The following is a 16,869-nucleotide window of genomic DNA, read 5'->3' as shown; positions in this document are numbered from 1 at the left end:
TCTATTTAAAATATAATCATAATTTTGCCACACCATCCATGAAGGGGATTATCCTGTTAAATTCCATATCGATACACCCTTGCTGAAGGACTGTTTCTTCCCTCCTCCATATTCAAATACAGTGTATTCTCTGAATTTTTTAGTTCCATGAAAAGGAAAGATTTTAGGAAAAAAAAAAACCAACACGTTAGGATTGGTGTAATATTTTTGAAACCATCAGTGATTAAATAAATAGCCAATTTCCATTTATACACAAAATAGTTACCTATTCCAAACAGTACAAAGGGAATGCACAGCTGTACTCCTAAAACAGTCTTTACCTAGGAATACTTGATAATTTAAATCAAATTTCTCCCTAATCCACTCTGAAATCTCTAAATTTAAGTTAGTTCAGAAAACAAAAGATTACTCCTTGACTTAATTGCATAATATAATTCTTCTTTTTCAGATATAGACAATCCTAATAAATTTACACAAAGATAGGGTTAATATTATTTACTAATGAGTAGCACACCCAACTGTCTAATCAGAGCACTTAAATTTTTGAGCATGAATATTTAATACGTATTTTTTAGTTTGTCTTCGATTTTATGCTATAGTATAGACAGTTTCACTTCTAGCTTTCAAGCACTGGAGGCCTTTTTTTTTGTGGGGGGCGGAGTTCTTTTTGGTTTTTACTCTGAGCTATTTTTTTAATGGAAGTCCTCGAGAATGTTTCTAATCTAAACGTCCTCAATCACTCCATAACCATTGAACACCATTTCATCACACGTTGAAAGGGGTGAAGTCCCAAAGGCTGAACGGATAATTCATTAGACAATAGCAAGGGAAAATGCTTTCTTTCCCCCATTTATTTCATTAACCAAAATTATTGTCTGTTATAAAATTATAAATAGAGGGTGGGGGGGTAAATGAAATTAGTGAATGGGTACAAACATACAGTTAGATAGAAGGAGTAGTTCTAATATTTGATAGCAGACTACAGTGACTACAGTTAATAACAATGGATTGTGTATTTCAAAATAGATAGAAGACAGAACTTGAAATGTTCCCAACGCATAGAAACAATAAATACCCCAGCTGATGAGTACCCTAAGTGCCCCGACTTGATCATTACACATTCTACGCTTGCAACAAATACACGTACCCCATACATGTGTAAAATATCACATATCACTAAAATAAAACAAGTAGCCAAAATCAACCATTAATATTCAACCATTAATACTGCTGACTTTGCTCCATCCAAATACTATAATTTACGTAAACCTTTCAAAATAGGAGAAGCTCTCCTGGGCCATTCCAGGGGCAAACGGTGCCCTTAATCCCTAATGGTTACTTTAAGTGTTTGAAGCTATTAAAACAGTTGAAATGTTGGCAATGCTAAATATGGTTACAGGAATAATATGGAAACTTGTATTAAACATTTGATTTTTATACCTTTTTTTGTGTGTGTAGTGAGCTAGGAATAGTGCATTGACAAATGAACAACCACCAGTGACTTGTGTACAATCAATGTGAACACGTTTCAATTGTCAGTAACAAAATGATGCTGGCCCTCCAGCTGCCATTTTCTAGGTCTGCCACACCAGACACCAGGACTTAACTCTTTGCCCATCCATCAAATTACGCTCTCAGACTTCGCATGCACTGTAGATAAACGTGTAAGAAAGGAAATGGTTTAAAAGCACAATATTATTGTAGACAGACAATGCCCTGAGTGAAATCACATGTGGGTGACTTAAGACAGGGCCCTAAACCGGCTAGAAAAAGGAAGCAAGTCATGAACAGTTTTATGTGGAGGGGTTTGGAAGTCTTGATCACCATTCAATGATCTACCTTGTCCATTTTCAACACATGGAAATTGTTAGCGCAAGATTGTACTTTAAAATAGACCCAAGAATGCAGATGAACGTAGGTTTACAGGACTGATATTCATTCCAAAATCCTACCAAAAAGCTATTAAAGTGTCTTCAAATTTTAATCTTTGTTGTTACCTACATGTATGTAATAATATGTGTATACAAGGACATTTACAGCTTTGTAATTAACTGAATTTGGGGATACTTTCTTTGTGCATTTTCACAGTGTACTGAAACGAATGGTGGGCACGTCAATACTTTTCGGTGAATCAGACTTCAATGTGATTGCTGAAGAATACATCCCACTTAGGCATTCATGCTGAAGCCAGCAACAATTGTCCGTGACCTTTAACATGCCCGCTCTCCAAATCAGTGCAGGTCGTTAGTCACACGGAGCTTACGTTTTAGGACTCGCGGATCCTTCATAGCAGAGTTTCTCCCTGTCTTTCTGCCTGACTCCCCCCCGCCCCCCGACCCCGACACACACTCCCCACCGCCCCCAGAAACATCACACATGCAGAATGCCCCCCCCCCCCCGTCTGATCGCCAGCTTTCGGGCACAAGCGCCTCCCTTTGCAGCGCGTCTGGAGTAGTTTCTTTTGTAAACGCCCTAAGTTGGGGAGGGCCGCGGGCTGCGAGTGTGAGGCGCAGAGAGAGACGCCGCCGCTGAGGTAACCGCCAGGATTGCAGCGCTGATTGCTACGCGGAGCCACGTTGGGCGTCTTGGACGGAATCCACCTCCACTGCGGAGTTATCACGAGGAGAAGGAGAACAATACGGCCAGGAGCCTGGTGGGAGAAGGTAGTGTTACCCCTCCGCGGGCCGCAGCTCCCCGGGTCTACGTCACCGGCGGTGAAGGGGCGCTCGCCCTCGCTAGCTCCGACCCGCCCCTCCCCCGCCCCCGCGCGCCCTCCCTCCCCTCCCCCACCCCGGCCATCCCTGCCCTGTAACAGGAGAGCGTTTTGGAGTCAAATTAGGATTTCTAGTCCCAGACTCAACTTATTACAACTAACTACTGCTCGTGGGGAGTAGGTGAGGTGAAGAAATGAAGTTTTAAGAACAGAAAAATAAGAGTTGAACTTTCAAGGCTACCGGTAAACAACCCCTTCATTTTTAAATGGCCATGTGGCAGAGCCGCTGTTTGAAGTCTTTCCAGCGGGACCTCTGTGACCCTTGATTCAGGACTTAATGTATTGATCCTGCATCTTAACACCCCCAGAGGCATTTACCAGGAAGTTGAGTGACACGCACACGCTACGCCGTGTGTAATGCACACGCACCTGGGACCCCCGAAGGGGTGTCCCCATTTCAGTCCAGATGGGGCGCAGTGCCCAGGTACCCGCCGGCGGGACCCGCATCCCGAGCACGTCTGTACGTATGGATGCGCGTGTGCGCGCGGAAACGGCCTCCGGGAGCCGGGGCTGCAGCAGCCTTAGACCTTGACGAGGGGCGACCACTGGCCGCTGGAACCGTGATTCAGTGCTATTAGGGGAGGAATTGGCTGTGTCTGAGTCACTGCAAGCCTCCAGACTGTCCCCGCAGTGTGGCAGAACTTTGTGCTGATGAGACAATAGTGGAGTGTGCGTTTCCTACAGGGCAGACCATTCCCAGGCTGGGGGAAGCCTCCGGCCTGCGCCGGGCCGTGAGCGCCCGGCCCCCTCCCCGTGCCGCGCAGCCCCCCGAGCCCGGCTCGCGCCGAGGCCCCCGCGGGGCGGACGCGTCCGGGGCGCGCGCGGGCGGCGCGAGGAGGGGGCCGGGCGCGTGGCGGGCCCCGCGCGCCCTCGCGCGTCCCCCGCGCCCGGGCGCAGCTGGCGCGGTCGGTCTAGTGCAGCGCTCGGCTCCGCGCCGCGGGCGCTCGGCTTCACCTTCAGATGCGCGGGGCGTGCGCGTCCTCCTCCCCAGGCCCGCCGCCTCCCTGCCAAGGTAGGGGCCGCGGGCGGGGGGAGGGCTGCGCCGCAGGGGCCGCGGGCGGGCGGTGGGCGCGGGGCCCGGAGCCCCGACGTGCCCCGTACTCTGGTGTGCGCCGCTGGGGGTGGGGGGGGAGGCGCTGGGGAGGGGGGTGCGCCGGGGAGGGGCCCCCCGGGCGCGGGGAGGGCTACTTGGCTTTCCTGGTGGGTAGTTGCTCTGCTCGGCAATTCCAGGATAGGGGAAGATGCAACTTCGGGCGGCGGGGCGAGCGCCCGGGAGGTGGTTTTTACCGCAGTGGAGGGGCGGGGTGGGGGCCGGGGTGGGAGCGCGGAAGAGGCTCTGGCTTTGTACACTTCGTCAAAGGCGACGCGGGAGGAGGGGAGCTCGGATGCGCTCTCCATCCATTAGGAGACAAAGAGCAAATTGCCTTACTTTAAAGTAAAACGCTCCGGCTAATGAAGGTGGGTGATGGGGCTGCGGGCCCGAGGAGCCGCTTCGATTATTAAGGGTTTGGCGGATGGGATCGATGCCTGTGGGCACCGCGCGCTGCTGCCTAGGGGACGTGTTTGCGTGGAGTGGGGGGTGGCCTTGTTTTTTACGGCCCCCTCCCCGGCTGCTTGCCAGTCTGCTGGGAGCTTCTAAGTGACCCTAACGTTAAAGAAGTGAGAGGTCCTGGAAGGGAAGTTCGGGCGGGGGTGGGGGTGGGGGCGAGGGTCTGGCACCGACTCGGAGAGGGGTGGGCAGGGACTCCTCGGAGCTGCGCCCCGCCGGGTGCGGGTGGGGTAGGCCTCGGTGGCGAGATGAACCCGGGTGTATGAAGGAAGAATGCGGTGGGGTGTGTGTGGTTGGGCGGGAGGTGGGGGGAGGCGCCTCCGCTGCCATTTCCAGGGAGAACTAACAGACTGAGTAGTTACGATCAGTATTTAGATTAAACCGCCTCAAGTTTTAACGAAACTTTGTATGAATAAGTTTGTTAAATGGCAGCCGAGTGGGGTATTTAAAAGCAGCAGTTTATGTGTGTGGTGAGGAAAGCCAGTGGACCCCCGCAATTAGGGACCAGAGGGAACCAGCCTTTTACCCGAAAAATGTGGGTCTGTAAGTCAGCCTCATCTATTATCAGCGTTAATAAGCTTCCCGCAGCAGACCGGGAGCTCTGGGGGCTGTGTGTGTGTCTTACTCATTCCGCTGATAAAGAGTCACTGGGTCTCCGGGTGTGCAAAGATCAACTTGCGCAGCCCTCTTTTTAAATATATTCATTCTGTGCTTTATTTAATCCAGATGCACAAAAAGCCATTTGCTGCTGCATTGTTGGTTTACATTTTTTGAAAAGGCGACTGGTGTAACCTGTGGAATTTGAAATGCAAATAAGAGCCTGTGGGAGTAGAGGCAGAACAGATCAGCATTTATAAAGTGGAAAAGATTTAATGTCTTTGAAATCATTGCAGGGGAAGAAACTGGAGGGGGAGTGTGATTTTTCAGGGAGTGAATTGTGACGTCAGGTCCTTTTGGAAAAGATGTTATTTTTAAGGTCTGAAACCCGGCTAGGTAAAGTGCTTACAGGAAAAACAGATTACAAGATTAACATCTGTTAACATGATCGTTTATCTCCAGCCAAAAATAGGTCAGTTCTTTCTTAAGGAAACACGATTGCTGGCGCATGCTTAAATAATAAAATCAAAACGGCGAGTTCATAAATTAGGAACGAGTGTTTGTTACAATCTGACTTGTGAAGAAGCATTTTTGAATTTCGAGATCAATGGAAGGTCAAAGTCCCTTTTCGGTGTAGAGAGCAACTCTTTCCCCTGCGTCGGCCCCCGCCCCCCCCGCCCCCCCCGCCCCCCCCGCCCCCCCCCGCCCCCGCGGAATGACCCCTCCTTCTTACTCGGAGCTCCCTTTCCGCCTGCACTCCCTTCGTGAATTTCCCTTTCCATCCTTTGTGGAAGTACAAAATATATTTAAATGGATATCGTCTGACGCCTCCCTCCTTAAAGAAGGCAAACTCTGCGCAGATGGCTAACTTTCAGAGCTCTGCTGTTGTTTTACCATTAAATGAAACGGTAGGGAAGAGAGGAGAAAAAAAAAAAGGAAACAGCTTTGCGAAGTCTCCCTGCCCCCTGGGCGTGAGTGACGGCTCTGCTGGCCAATCCGCAGCGGCTTTCTCCATCCCGGAGGTAATTTGGGGGGGGTGGGTGTGAGCGCGCGCGTGCGCGTGCATGAGCCCATGTGTCTGCACACTGTGAAGTCTGGCCAGCCCCGCGCATCCGCAGGCTTCTGCATTTACACAGATGTGTGATGTAGACGTGGACACGCTTTTATTCGAGTCAGTTCGGCTACATGGGCAGCCCCCACGGAGCGCCTCCCCCTCCGAACGTTCTGTGAAGCATGGGATTTAGAAGCACTTTCAGATTCAGGTCGGAACCTGCAGAAGGGGAAGAAAACAGGAGGGCTGTGATTGTTTCTCAGCAACTGGGGACTCGAAACGTGCGGTTTCTCCGGCCTTGGTGCCTGGGCAGGCGCGCCCTGGTGCGTTTTTGGTTCAGGTGATGATGGAGCCCACTCGCCTGGGCAACGCGAACTGAGAACGCGGATTGCTGAAACTGATGTGAACTCCGTAGAAAAGTGAAGGGCAGCATGTGTCTTCCAACTTCACATGTGATTTTCTCACTGGGAGTTGATGCTTAGTCCCTGGCAAATTCTAGAAGGTGAAGCGCTCGTGGCCAGTGAAAGTTCGGCTGCCCACCCGCCTCCTGAACGCTGCGCCCTGGCTGCGTCTGACCCGCACAATGGGCGTATTCACGGGCACAGCGCGTCACCGGCCACCCCACGCTTGCAGCTGACTTACTGTGGCACCGACTTTCCCAGGAATATCGGTAGTGATGTGTGTGGCTCGCGTAGTACGCACCTCGGGAAGCGTACGGACCCGACCTGAGCCGAGCAGCATCTCCGTGTAAATGTTGGAGACGCGGTGTCTTCCGGGAGCACCGCGGGGTTGCTGCGCTTCTGTACCCACCGGGATGGGGATGATGCAATGGAGAGGTTAAGGACCCACGTGCCCACTACCTCCCCGGAGACCCCTGCAGGGAGACCCCTGGGAGGGACCTCGTCCATGCGCGGGTGTGCCCGGCCACCAGGCCGCACCGAGGTCACCCGAGGGTCCGTGGGCGACCTTCGTCCTCCTCTTCTGCAGAAATCTAACTCGGTTACAAGGTAGCGTCCGACTCCGCGCCTTCCCTCCCACTCGGGCCATTTCCGCCCCCCAGCCCGAGTTCCACCCAATTCTGCCCCTCCCCAATCTCAGGAGCTGGCGGAACCGGGACTGGGCAGCCCTGGGAGGTGTCGTTGGATTAAATCATTCCTATTTCGGTGTGTCTGAGCAGCAGCGGCGCTGGGGCGCTACTGGGGGACCTGGGGCACGCGCGGCCAGGGGCCGGGGGCGAGAGCGCAGGGCGGCCCTCTGGGCTGGGGGCGGGCCGGTGGGGGACTCACCTGCCCGCCCCGGGGTGGGGGCGGTGGCCGCTTGTTGCTGGGCTGCCAGGAGGAGGGCCGTGGGCGGGGCGGGAAGGGGCGGAGAAGCACGGGGAGGGCCTGGCCCGCCGCCCCCGCCCCCCGGCGCCCGCCCCCCGCCCCCGTCATGTGGAGCGGACGTCACACGCCTGCACTGTAACCCAAGAAGTGAAAGAGACGGACCCACAGCCCAACTTCGCACCATAACAAAGGCGGGGGTCTGTGCGGGCCGGGGGGCGGGGGCGAGAGGGGCGGGCGGGGGAAGCCGGCGGGGGCGGGAGCGAGGCCCGGAGGAGGAGAGAGGGGGCTGCGGGGGGAAGGGCAGGCCGCGGGGTTGGGGGGAGCGAGCGGATGGGGGTGTGGAGGGCCGGGGCCGGGGCCGGGGAGGGGGGCGGGTCCGGTCCGGAACTGGGGTCTGCGCGGGGCTCCGGGCCGGGGCAGGCGGGGGTCCGCGCGGCGGCGTGGACCGGGCTCCGGGGGCCGAGGCGCGGCGGAGGCCAGGTAATTGGTTTCTATTTTAAACTTCACTTTATTCTGGCGGAGGTGGGGCGGTGGGAAAGGCGTGGCCCCGAGGACGATTACATAAGTGTTCACACCTGAACCGGTCCTGCGCCCGCGAGCGGATTTGGGGTGGGAGTTGGCGGTGGGCACCCGGGCTTGGGGCTCCTCGCGAGGGGCTGCTGCGTGGGGGTTTTGTGTTCTGCGTGTGTGACCTCACAGTGTCTCGGCGGTAAAGAGGCCGGGGATGGCTCTGGACTGCCTGGAAAAGCCCAGATGTGCCCGTGGGCGTTGGGCTGGGCTTCCAGGGGTGTCCCCTGCGTAACAAAGGACGGAGCCCTCGGACCCTCCGGTCCGCTCGTCGTGCTGACTTAACCAGCAAGTCACAAAAGGAACTTTAGTGGGGATCCTACTTACACATACAGCAGAAAGGCATTGCCCCCGTCAGCCTGCCATGCAGTTTCGAATCTTGATTGAAGGTAATTTAAAAGCTGAGTGATGTACGTTCACCATGGGGCTATGGAGTAAATACTATTAAAGAAAATGACCCGAGTAGATGCAACGGTGGCTAGCCTCCCAAAAGGAGCTTTTCCAGGTTATTTTAAAAAGCACCTTATTAATGTGATTGAAGTATTTTGGTTTAGGGATGTGTTACTTAAAAGAGCTAGGCATGCATGTTATTTGATAGGATACTGGCTACTGCCATGTAAAATAAAAAGAGCTCATTTTATCATTTGTTCCAGCTTCATTTTCACTTGCATTCTTTGATTATGTCGTCAGGTAACTGTTATTTATATTTACACAGACCAGCCAGAATTAAATATGCCACATACCACTATTGTGCATGGGTCTGAGAACCCCTCGCCCCCCCTTAGTAAAATTGGAGAGTGAAGTTGCGTAGGAGCCTGCCGTGGTGTCAGGGGTTTGAGAGTTGGTTTACTTGTAGGAGGACGTCTTTAGTTTCACAGGAGTGACCCCCATGGCCATCTTGAATGGGCTCTGGGATGAACTGAATTCTGTGTAAGACTCACAAATATTTTGGTAATTGAATTTGAATTTTGGTGTGTTAAGGCACAAGCATGTCTAATGTTTTTCTTAATTCATTAGTAGGGCTTTGTTTTCTTACATTTGCTAATTTGAATATGCTGAAATACCAGAGCGCATTAACCTTCTAGAAACATAATAATCCCGGTGGATCTGTAATAAAACTAACCAAGAGGAATGGGGATGCCTCGCTAGAATGAAACACAACACCAAAATAGCAGGTTTAGTAGGTACAGCTTTCAACAATGCAGAGAGATGGGAGTTCTGCCTATTTTTATTTCTGAAAGCTTTTGTTTATTAGAATAATCTTTCCAGATGGCTTAATATCCTGAAATACACTAGATCAAGAACTTTAACTTTGAGAAATGTGTCTGCTATGAATTGTTGACACCCTGAGAATAGTTTACCTCACCAATGTTTTCCCATTGTTATCTGTAAACAACCTTCAGAGTCTACTAATTTAGAGATTTTATTTTTCCTGGAACCCTGAAGTCCTACATTTCTAACTTTTTTTTTTTTTTTTAAGATGTTGTCCCAGAGACCAAAATTGACTGAAGGGAATGAGAGAGGTCTTTGAAAACAGGTCACAATGTGAAAAGCACTTTGTCTCCACTTTCATAAATGAAACTTTTAATTCCATTTACCTAACTTCCCCCTGCAAGGAGATATTTGAATTTTATAAGTGAAGCATTTGATGTGATTAAGTTTAGCAACGTATGTGAAAAAGGAAAGGAGACTTCTGTAAAGAATACTTTGAAATGAGGTATACTCCAACAGATGGTTTTCAGTCTTACCAAATGGGGAAAAATGATAATGTGACCTAGCAATTTACGTAGAGTTTAGTCATGGATTATTCTTGAAAAACCAGTACTCAGTGTATTGGGTCGTTGTGGATTTTTATTTATTCATTTTCCAGAATACGTATTGGTCTTATTTATAATTTAAGAGAAGGAATCTTTTAAAAAGAATTTGGTGGGAGTGGTTGTAAGTCTGACTGGAGACTGTGTTTAGAGTTTCAGCTGCATTATACCTTAATGCTGTAGAGATAGAGACTGAAATATAAGCTCACTGCATTCTGCAGCAGGGAGCTTGTCCAAACGTGTGCACTTTCCTGTATAATATGCTTGTTTAAGTGTTGAAGACATGCATTATTTTGTTTTTTACTCTATTTTGATTTAGGGGAAAAGGACTTCTGTTAATTACCTAATTAAAAGTGGTATTTCGCTTATTACTAGATTTCCAACTGAAGAAGGCATTGCTATTAAATGTGCAGGAAACACGTATCAGCTTTCTCTTTGGTTTTCAGCTGGCCAAATTTAACTGGAGATGTGTAACTTTCTCAGTGATAGACATGGATTTAATTATTAGTAATAGAACTGTAATGGAAGAAAGTTAAATTTATTTGATTAGGTATCTGCATTATAAATGTTTGAACTTGGAAGTCACATTTCTTCAAAAGCAGACATCTTTCATGCTGTTAATGTTTATACATTTTAGTGCTTGGATAAAGCTATTCTGACACACTCAATTAGTTCTTTCAAAAATGCATCTCTTTGCTGTCCCGACCCCTCCCCCTCAAAAGTTTTAGAAGCTGTGGGAAAAGTTCAGTTGTCTATCTTGCTGAACGTAGTCCAAGGAATACCCGTGGGTTTGTTCACTGCTCGGGGAGCTGGACGTGTGCCGCTCTGACTTCCTTTGCACATCCTTGCTTCCCTGAATTTGCATTTATTGCCTAACTAGCATCCCGCAAAAAGGCCTTTCCTGGCTGCCTGCGAATTGGCACCTTGGAGCTTCACTTCCAGCATTGTTAATGGCTAAACGTGAAGGACTAATTTTATTACTGTATTTAGCTCACAGGGCCTTGGAAGCGGCCCCTACTCTGTTGTTGGGAACTGCATCTCATTTAGAGTTGGATTTTTCAAGTGAATTGTAGTGTCAGGCTGTGCATCCGTTGTGGGGTCTGAGTGGGTGATGGTTGGAATACATCTCCCCGTGTATGAGAGGCACCGAGGGATGTGGAGGTTCTCGGAGGCAGATGGAGGTGGGGGCTGTGGAGAAGCCTCTGTTTGTGCAGCAGTGATTATTTGGTTGTTCGACTGTTTGGTTAGGTTCCCTTTGGGCTGGTGGCTAACTGGTGGCATGAGCTGACAGTGTAGCTGTTCCCTTCTTCTCCCTCCCCTCCTGGGGGCTCTCATCCTCAGTCCTGCCACCTGACTGGCCGAAAGTGTAGTGGCAGCAGCCTATTACGGAAATGTATCTAGGGGCCATAGAGGAGACAGCATTTTTCAAATTCAAGCCCTGGCCTCAGTTTTCTCTGGTCCCAGGAACCAGTGAGTTTGGGAGTGGGGCAGGACATTCTCTTTGATAGAGGAATGACCTCTGCCCTCAGTTAAGACCACCCTCCCACCCACCATTGGATGAGAACTATCAAAATCGTTCGATTTTCAGGAATTTTGAAAAGGCACAAACCTATTGTAAGAAAAGAATCATGTCAAATGTTTACATTTATGAATAATTAATAAAATTAACCTTATGGGAGTAAGAGGAAGAAAGAACTTTTACTATGACTTTAGAATGTCTCCTGTTCTTTAAAAAGTATCTTTATTTTAAAATTAATTTTTCTAACTGAAGAATATTTTAGGGGAATGACTTAAATAGCTATAAGGAAGGATATATTTATAGGGGCTATAAATGCATCATTTGTATTTGAAATTTCTAGCATCCACTACAGTGTATGAAGTGTATTTTAGATGGACTGGTAAAAACCGGCAGTTGCAACTGTCTGTTTTGCATTCCTTATGCTCTGCATCTGGCCACACGTGACTTGAACAGCTGAAGCTTCTCTTTCCAAAGCTAGAGCCATCATCGTATTTATGTCTAGCCTGAGATGTTTTCCAATGGTATACATTCGAATTGTAAAGAAGTGTAATTTGTGGCTCTCAACATGCCTTAAAAGTCATTTCCAAAAAAGATCTGGCATTTAATCTTTAATTCAAATGGTACTGAAAATTACAAAGCAGGAGTAATTAGAAATGCAACTATTTTTAGAAAGCAAACATGTAAATATATGTTAAGTGATGACTAAAACACAAGCAGGAGAGTAGGAAAAATTATTTAAAAGACAACTATAGTAGGTTTAGATACATCTTACCATATACGGTATTTTAACTCTGTGTTTATTCTGGTAGATTTACTTCGTATTCCTGTTTCTGTACCTTCCTCCCGAACCTTGGTCAGGAAGTAAGTAAAGTCTATAGAATCTCAGAATTTACTGGGCCGAGAAGAGATATATATCGTATGTAATTGTGAAATTCAGACAGTTCCTCAACTGAGTGGTGAAAATGGGATGAAATCTTAGTGTGTTTTGTTATCTTCAAGGCAGAGGGAATCTGGTGTTTTTTTTTTTTTTCCTTCAAAACCAGGTAGACAACGTCTCTCACCGCCCTGGGGAGTTGCTGGTGCCGGCTCAGCCTCCAGGATACAGCTGTCCTGTTATTTTCTTGCTTTTTTAGGAGATGGTGTGCGTAGAGGAAGATGTGGTGTTAGTTTTCAGGACACAGTTAAAGACAGGCTTAAAAAATCAAGGTTCTCTATTAAAACTATAATTTCTTGTTAATGGCTAAGAATTAAAAATTTTTCAGCGCTATTAACACTTGAAGAACTCTCTAATCCCCCACTCTTCCCATGTGAAAGTAAAGGACATTTGTTTAGGAATTTTTTTCTTTGTTTCAGAAAAGGGCAACATGTGTCTGTCTTTGCCATATGGTACTATTTAACCTATATTGCATGAGCTGACAAGACGCTGTGTTTGGGCATTGATTTATTTTAGCATTCGAGAATGTTCTTTGAAATTTAGTACAGTAAATGATGCATTGAAAGTTGTACAGAATGGTCGTTTGTGGCTTTAGCAGATTCTTTCTCAGTTGATACTTAAGGGTGTAGTGAACAAGTTTCACTTTTTTTCCACCGATACAATTTTTGTGAGAAATAGTTTGCCATTCCATGCTGAGTGACTGTTAATTCAGGAAAACACAGACTTGAATATGAGTAGTTAAGACTTCTGGGGGTCACAAATAAGGCTAAGAGCTGGGCAGGTCAGAAAGAGAAGATTCACTGTTTAGTTCCTGATTATTCTGGTGATTTTAACCTACAGCAAAAAAGTATGTTTATTATTATTATTATTATTATTATTATTTTTGTCAAAAAGACTCAGCTTTTGTCCCCATCTTTTTTTTTTTTTTTTTTTTTTAAAGAAATGAGTTAATGAACAAATGGACAATCCTATTTAATAGTTCCCCTGAGCTTCTGTGGTGCGGCCCTGGAATTATCTACAGGCAGAACTGAGATGTTTTCACTTAGGCTGTGTTTTGTTTACACATGCTGGTTTGGGTTTTTGGGTAGACCTGTGTTGAATTCACAGGGTGGCTCTTATGCCATGTTGCAGGAATTTATTAGTATGGAACGCCACAGAAGATTCCACCTCCATTTTTAACATTCTGTATGGCTGTCGAGTCGACACCAAAGCAAATGTGTCTCCAGATACCTCTCTCTCGTTGTCTCAGTCTTGTTGGCTTTAATCATCCTGTTTTCTCTGTTTTACGAAAGAAGTAAACAAATTTCTACTTATCCACATGTGTGTCCCCAAAGCAAGGCATATGTGGACTGAAAGGTAGGCTGGGGCTTTGCTTCGAGAACGTGAGCGAAGAGCGTGTGAGTGCACGTTGCCTTTGGTGATGCATCATTTATATTGACATTATCAGTGACACAGACAGAACATTTTTATGCCAGTTTGAGAAAATACCATCATTCACATTGATAATCATATTCCCCCCAGATTTAGATTAATCATTTCAAAGCTTTTCATGTCTTTAGCATGACCATTAGCATAATGATGATAATTTGTCCCTTTGAGTAACACCAAGCATAATTTAAATTAACGTTATTGTGTTGGGTGCAGTGCAACCCCAGGTGCTCAAGTGGCTTCCTTTTTTCAAAAATGGCTTTTTACTTTTTAAAATGAGAGGCAAGCAAGACGATCTCATTCCTAAAACCAACTCGAAAAATAAAACAGTGTTAATAAATAAGTGAATTCCTAATGTAAAAGTGCTTGCCATAGCAATGTAAACTTGGGGACAATTCTGTAGAGTCATGGGATTAGTGCTTTAGTGGTAGGATTAAAATTAGCCTCAGTAAATTACCCTGGTGACAGAAAAGCAGAATCTGTTAATGGTGTTACAGGAAGATTGGCTTATCAGTTATTTTCTAGGTTGATGAAAGATTATGGGCTGCTAAGAATTTGAACTTTAGAAAGTAAGGTTGATTTTCCTAATACTTACATATTTTAAAGTATAGGTATTGATTAAAAAGAAAGTTATTACAGTTAGAATTTGGGATTTTATATGTGTGTGGGAGATGATTTACAAACCAGGTTTTTTGCTTAGCTGTGAACATTTAAGGGGGCCGTCGAGAGTGTGTGTTTTAGGCAATCCTTAAATCCCGTCCAGGGGAATAGTAGACCATTTTGGAAAGCATTTTAGATGTTTTGGACCCACGAAAACTCCATTTAGATTCCTACAAGGTGGTAGGTGATGAAACTGCACCTTCTTGGCCCGAGCAGGGTCAGGGCGGCCGCCATTTTAGAGTATGGTTTTGTATCGTTAGGAGTGTTACATTGACTTGGTGTAATGACCGTGAAGGAAAGCATTTGCTTTCATGATTGTTTATGTTTTTTTGTAAACTTACATTATTTGTATTTGGACTTGTTTTAGAAGGTTAATATAGACAATCATATATGTGTTATAACTGCAGGAAACTTGGAGATGATTTTTGAGTGAATCCTGATATTTTACAGGTACTGAAATGCAGAAAGATTTAATAACTGAGCCAACGCCACAGGAATGGTCAGAGCTCAAATCCAGGCATCCTGATTCCCAGCTTAGCCTTTTTCTCCATACGCTGTGCTGAATGCACAGCATAAGGAGAGGTGAAAGTCCACTCTGAAAAGGAACTTGGTAAGCGTGTTGTCATGCTGAGTTAGCACTGCCAAGTGTGGACCTGGCAAATAACCAGGTGTTTAGGGCAGTGTAGGGAGAGCCCCCCTTCAGCTTTGCTTGGATGCTTAGAGCTTGCTCCACAGAGAAGAAACATGTTGAGTAAATGTTTGCGTCTTTCCACGGGGATGTCGTGCGAGTTGGGCACTGGACCAGTTGTTGCTGTCTGAGGCTGCTGTCACATGGCAGCGCTCAAGGAGGAACGTGGAAAATCTGGTCACCAAAGACCAGGCAGCTGTCTGCGCAGATTCCCAGCCCCGCAGTAGGTGCCAGGATACAGGTTTTCTTGCGAAACCCAATGGTTATCACCAATAGTAACATTTTTATAAGAGAGTAAATACAGAGTGTAAGTGACCAACGTGGGATATAGAAAATCCTAAAAGAAAAAAGTCACCAAAAAATCATAGGGAAAGGGGTCGGAGAAGACCAGGTCAGTTCTGATAGACGGCTGGGCCCTGAGACTCACCTTCTTAAGCCAGGAAGATGAAATGCGGGTGGGCCAGCTGACGGGGGACATTTGGCACTCATGGGTTCTCAGTGTGGTGCGGCAGATGACCCGTGACAGACAGATGCCGATGACGGACAGATGCTGATGACGGACAGATGCCGAGAGGGAGCTTCCCACAGGAGTGGGCAGGGAGGCGGCAGAGACAGAGTGGATCATGGCAGGTGCTTTCCTCTGAGCTCAGCTTTGGTGCCAGTGGACAAGATGGCCACTAAGAGGAGGTGTTGGGGACCCCAGAGAGCTGAACCCAGGAAAGTGTGCATTCTCCTCCTTTCTTTCCAATGGTCAGGTTGGCTGGCTTGAGCTGTGTCTGCCCCGGGTTGCTGTCTGGACCTTTGCAGATTATTAAACACCTCCTGGAGGAGGCTCCACCCCGCCTGCCTTCTCCAGCAAAGCAGGCAGCTGGGCCAGGGAGCAGGTAGTTTTTCTTTGTTGTGCAAGAGCCGCTTAAGAAACAGTGGCCTTTTGCATTCTCAACATGAGCAAACATAGCCAACACCCTAGATTTCTTTTCTTAAGAGGAAAAAAATTAGTAAATTCAGAATTTTTTTTCTTTTCTTAAGAAGATAGTACTGAGTACTCTTCATTATTTACCCGAACCTATATACTAGGTGATTTTGCTACCTTTCTAGACATTTCTCAAAATAGGACCAATATAAATGAAGAAATGCAAAGACTTATTTAATCAGTGTAGTCATTTATGGACTTCATCCTGTAGGCCGTGGTGTGAGGATTTTTGCAGGCTCGTTTGAGTATCTGGTCATTGAAATCTCACTATTTGCATGTTGGTAATAATAGTTTGCTTGTTTCTGCCTATTTCATTGCATGAGAGAATGAAGTGTGCACGTAAGGTCACACGTTTGATACAGACAGATGCTCTCTAACTTACGACAGGGCTGCCTTCCCAGAAACCCATCCTAAGTTGAAGATACTTTTAAGTCGGAAATGCGTTTAATACCCTTCAGTCTACTGAACATGGTAACATAGCCTCACCTACCTTAAATGCGCTTGGAATGGGTAAATGTTAGCCGACAGTTGGGCAGGAGCACCTGGCAGCGCAGGTTGCCGTGAAGTACCGATGTCCACCCTGGAGATCGCGGGGCTGCCGCTGCCGGGCCTGTGGAGGGAGCAGCTCACTGCTTTCTGCTGACTGCCTGTGGCTTCCTCACCTGGTAAAGTTGAAAAAGTGTAAGTCAAACTTTCCTAAGTTGGGGACCATCTACAGTAAAATACAAACAAAAATAAAGAACGGGCAATGGAATAATAGGTCGTGATAAGGGGAAAAGCTGGATCACATATGTACGTCTTAGGATTCCCTCCCGTTGGTAGATGTGAACCAAAACTTAGGATGTGAGCTTTCTGGCACCTAAAACAAAAAAGCAAAACATGGCCGTTGATGTGTTGCACTGACTCTCAGGAAAAAAAGGCATCAGTTCTCCCATGAAGGAAAAGCTTCTTTTAGCATTAGCGCTAAAGTCAACTTCTAAACGTTGACTTT

General features: G+C 47.1%; 2 protein-coding genes across 29 annotated transcripts in view; one reads left to right on the top strand and one right to left on the bottom strand.

Annotated features, from left to right (window-relative positions):
* Window positions 1–2,131: 2,131 nt before the first annotated feature.
* ZNF516-DT (ZNF516 divergent transcript) lies at window positions 2,132–3,445 on the bottom strand. The gene is given in 3 exon segments (XM_016933926.3): window positions 2,132–2,396; window positions 2,399–2,650; window positions 3,143–3,445. Coding segments are annotated over 3 exon segments (495 nt in total). The 5' UTR covers window positions 3,221–3,445; the 3' UTR covers window positions 2,132–2,231.
* Window positions 2,475–16,869, top strand: part of ZNF516 (zinc finger protein 516) — a 135,624-nt gene continuing 121,229 nt past the window's right edge. For 4 of the 28 annotated variants that reach the window (XM_054671983.2, XM_063795875.1, XM_016933919.4 and 1 more), the window contains exon 1: window positions 6,764–6,977. The gene's annotated coding sequence lies outside the window, so the exon portion shown is untranslated. Of the gene's footprint in view, window positions 2,664–3,621; window positions 3,786–4,089; window positions 4,232–6,763; window positions 6,978–7,393; window positions 7,493–8,027; window positions 8,252–16,869 lie in introns of those variants that run through there. The other 24 variants (XM_063795883.1, XM_054671984.2, XM_063795872.1 and 21 more) reach the window with 13 other exon arrangements.

The sequence above is a fragment of the Pan troglodytes genome, chromosome 17 (assembly GCF_028858775.2).
Source record: "Pan troglodytes isolate AG18354 chromosome 17, NHGRI_mPanTro3-v2.0_pri, whole genome shotgun sequence".
Taxonomy (NCBI): Eukaryota; Metazoa; Chordata; class Mammalia; order Primates; family Hominidae; genus Pan; species Pan troglodytes.
The sequence above is the reverse complement of the archived record's forward strand: the minus strand, read 5'-3'. Positions and strand labels throughout refer to the sequence as shown.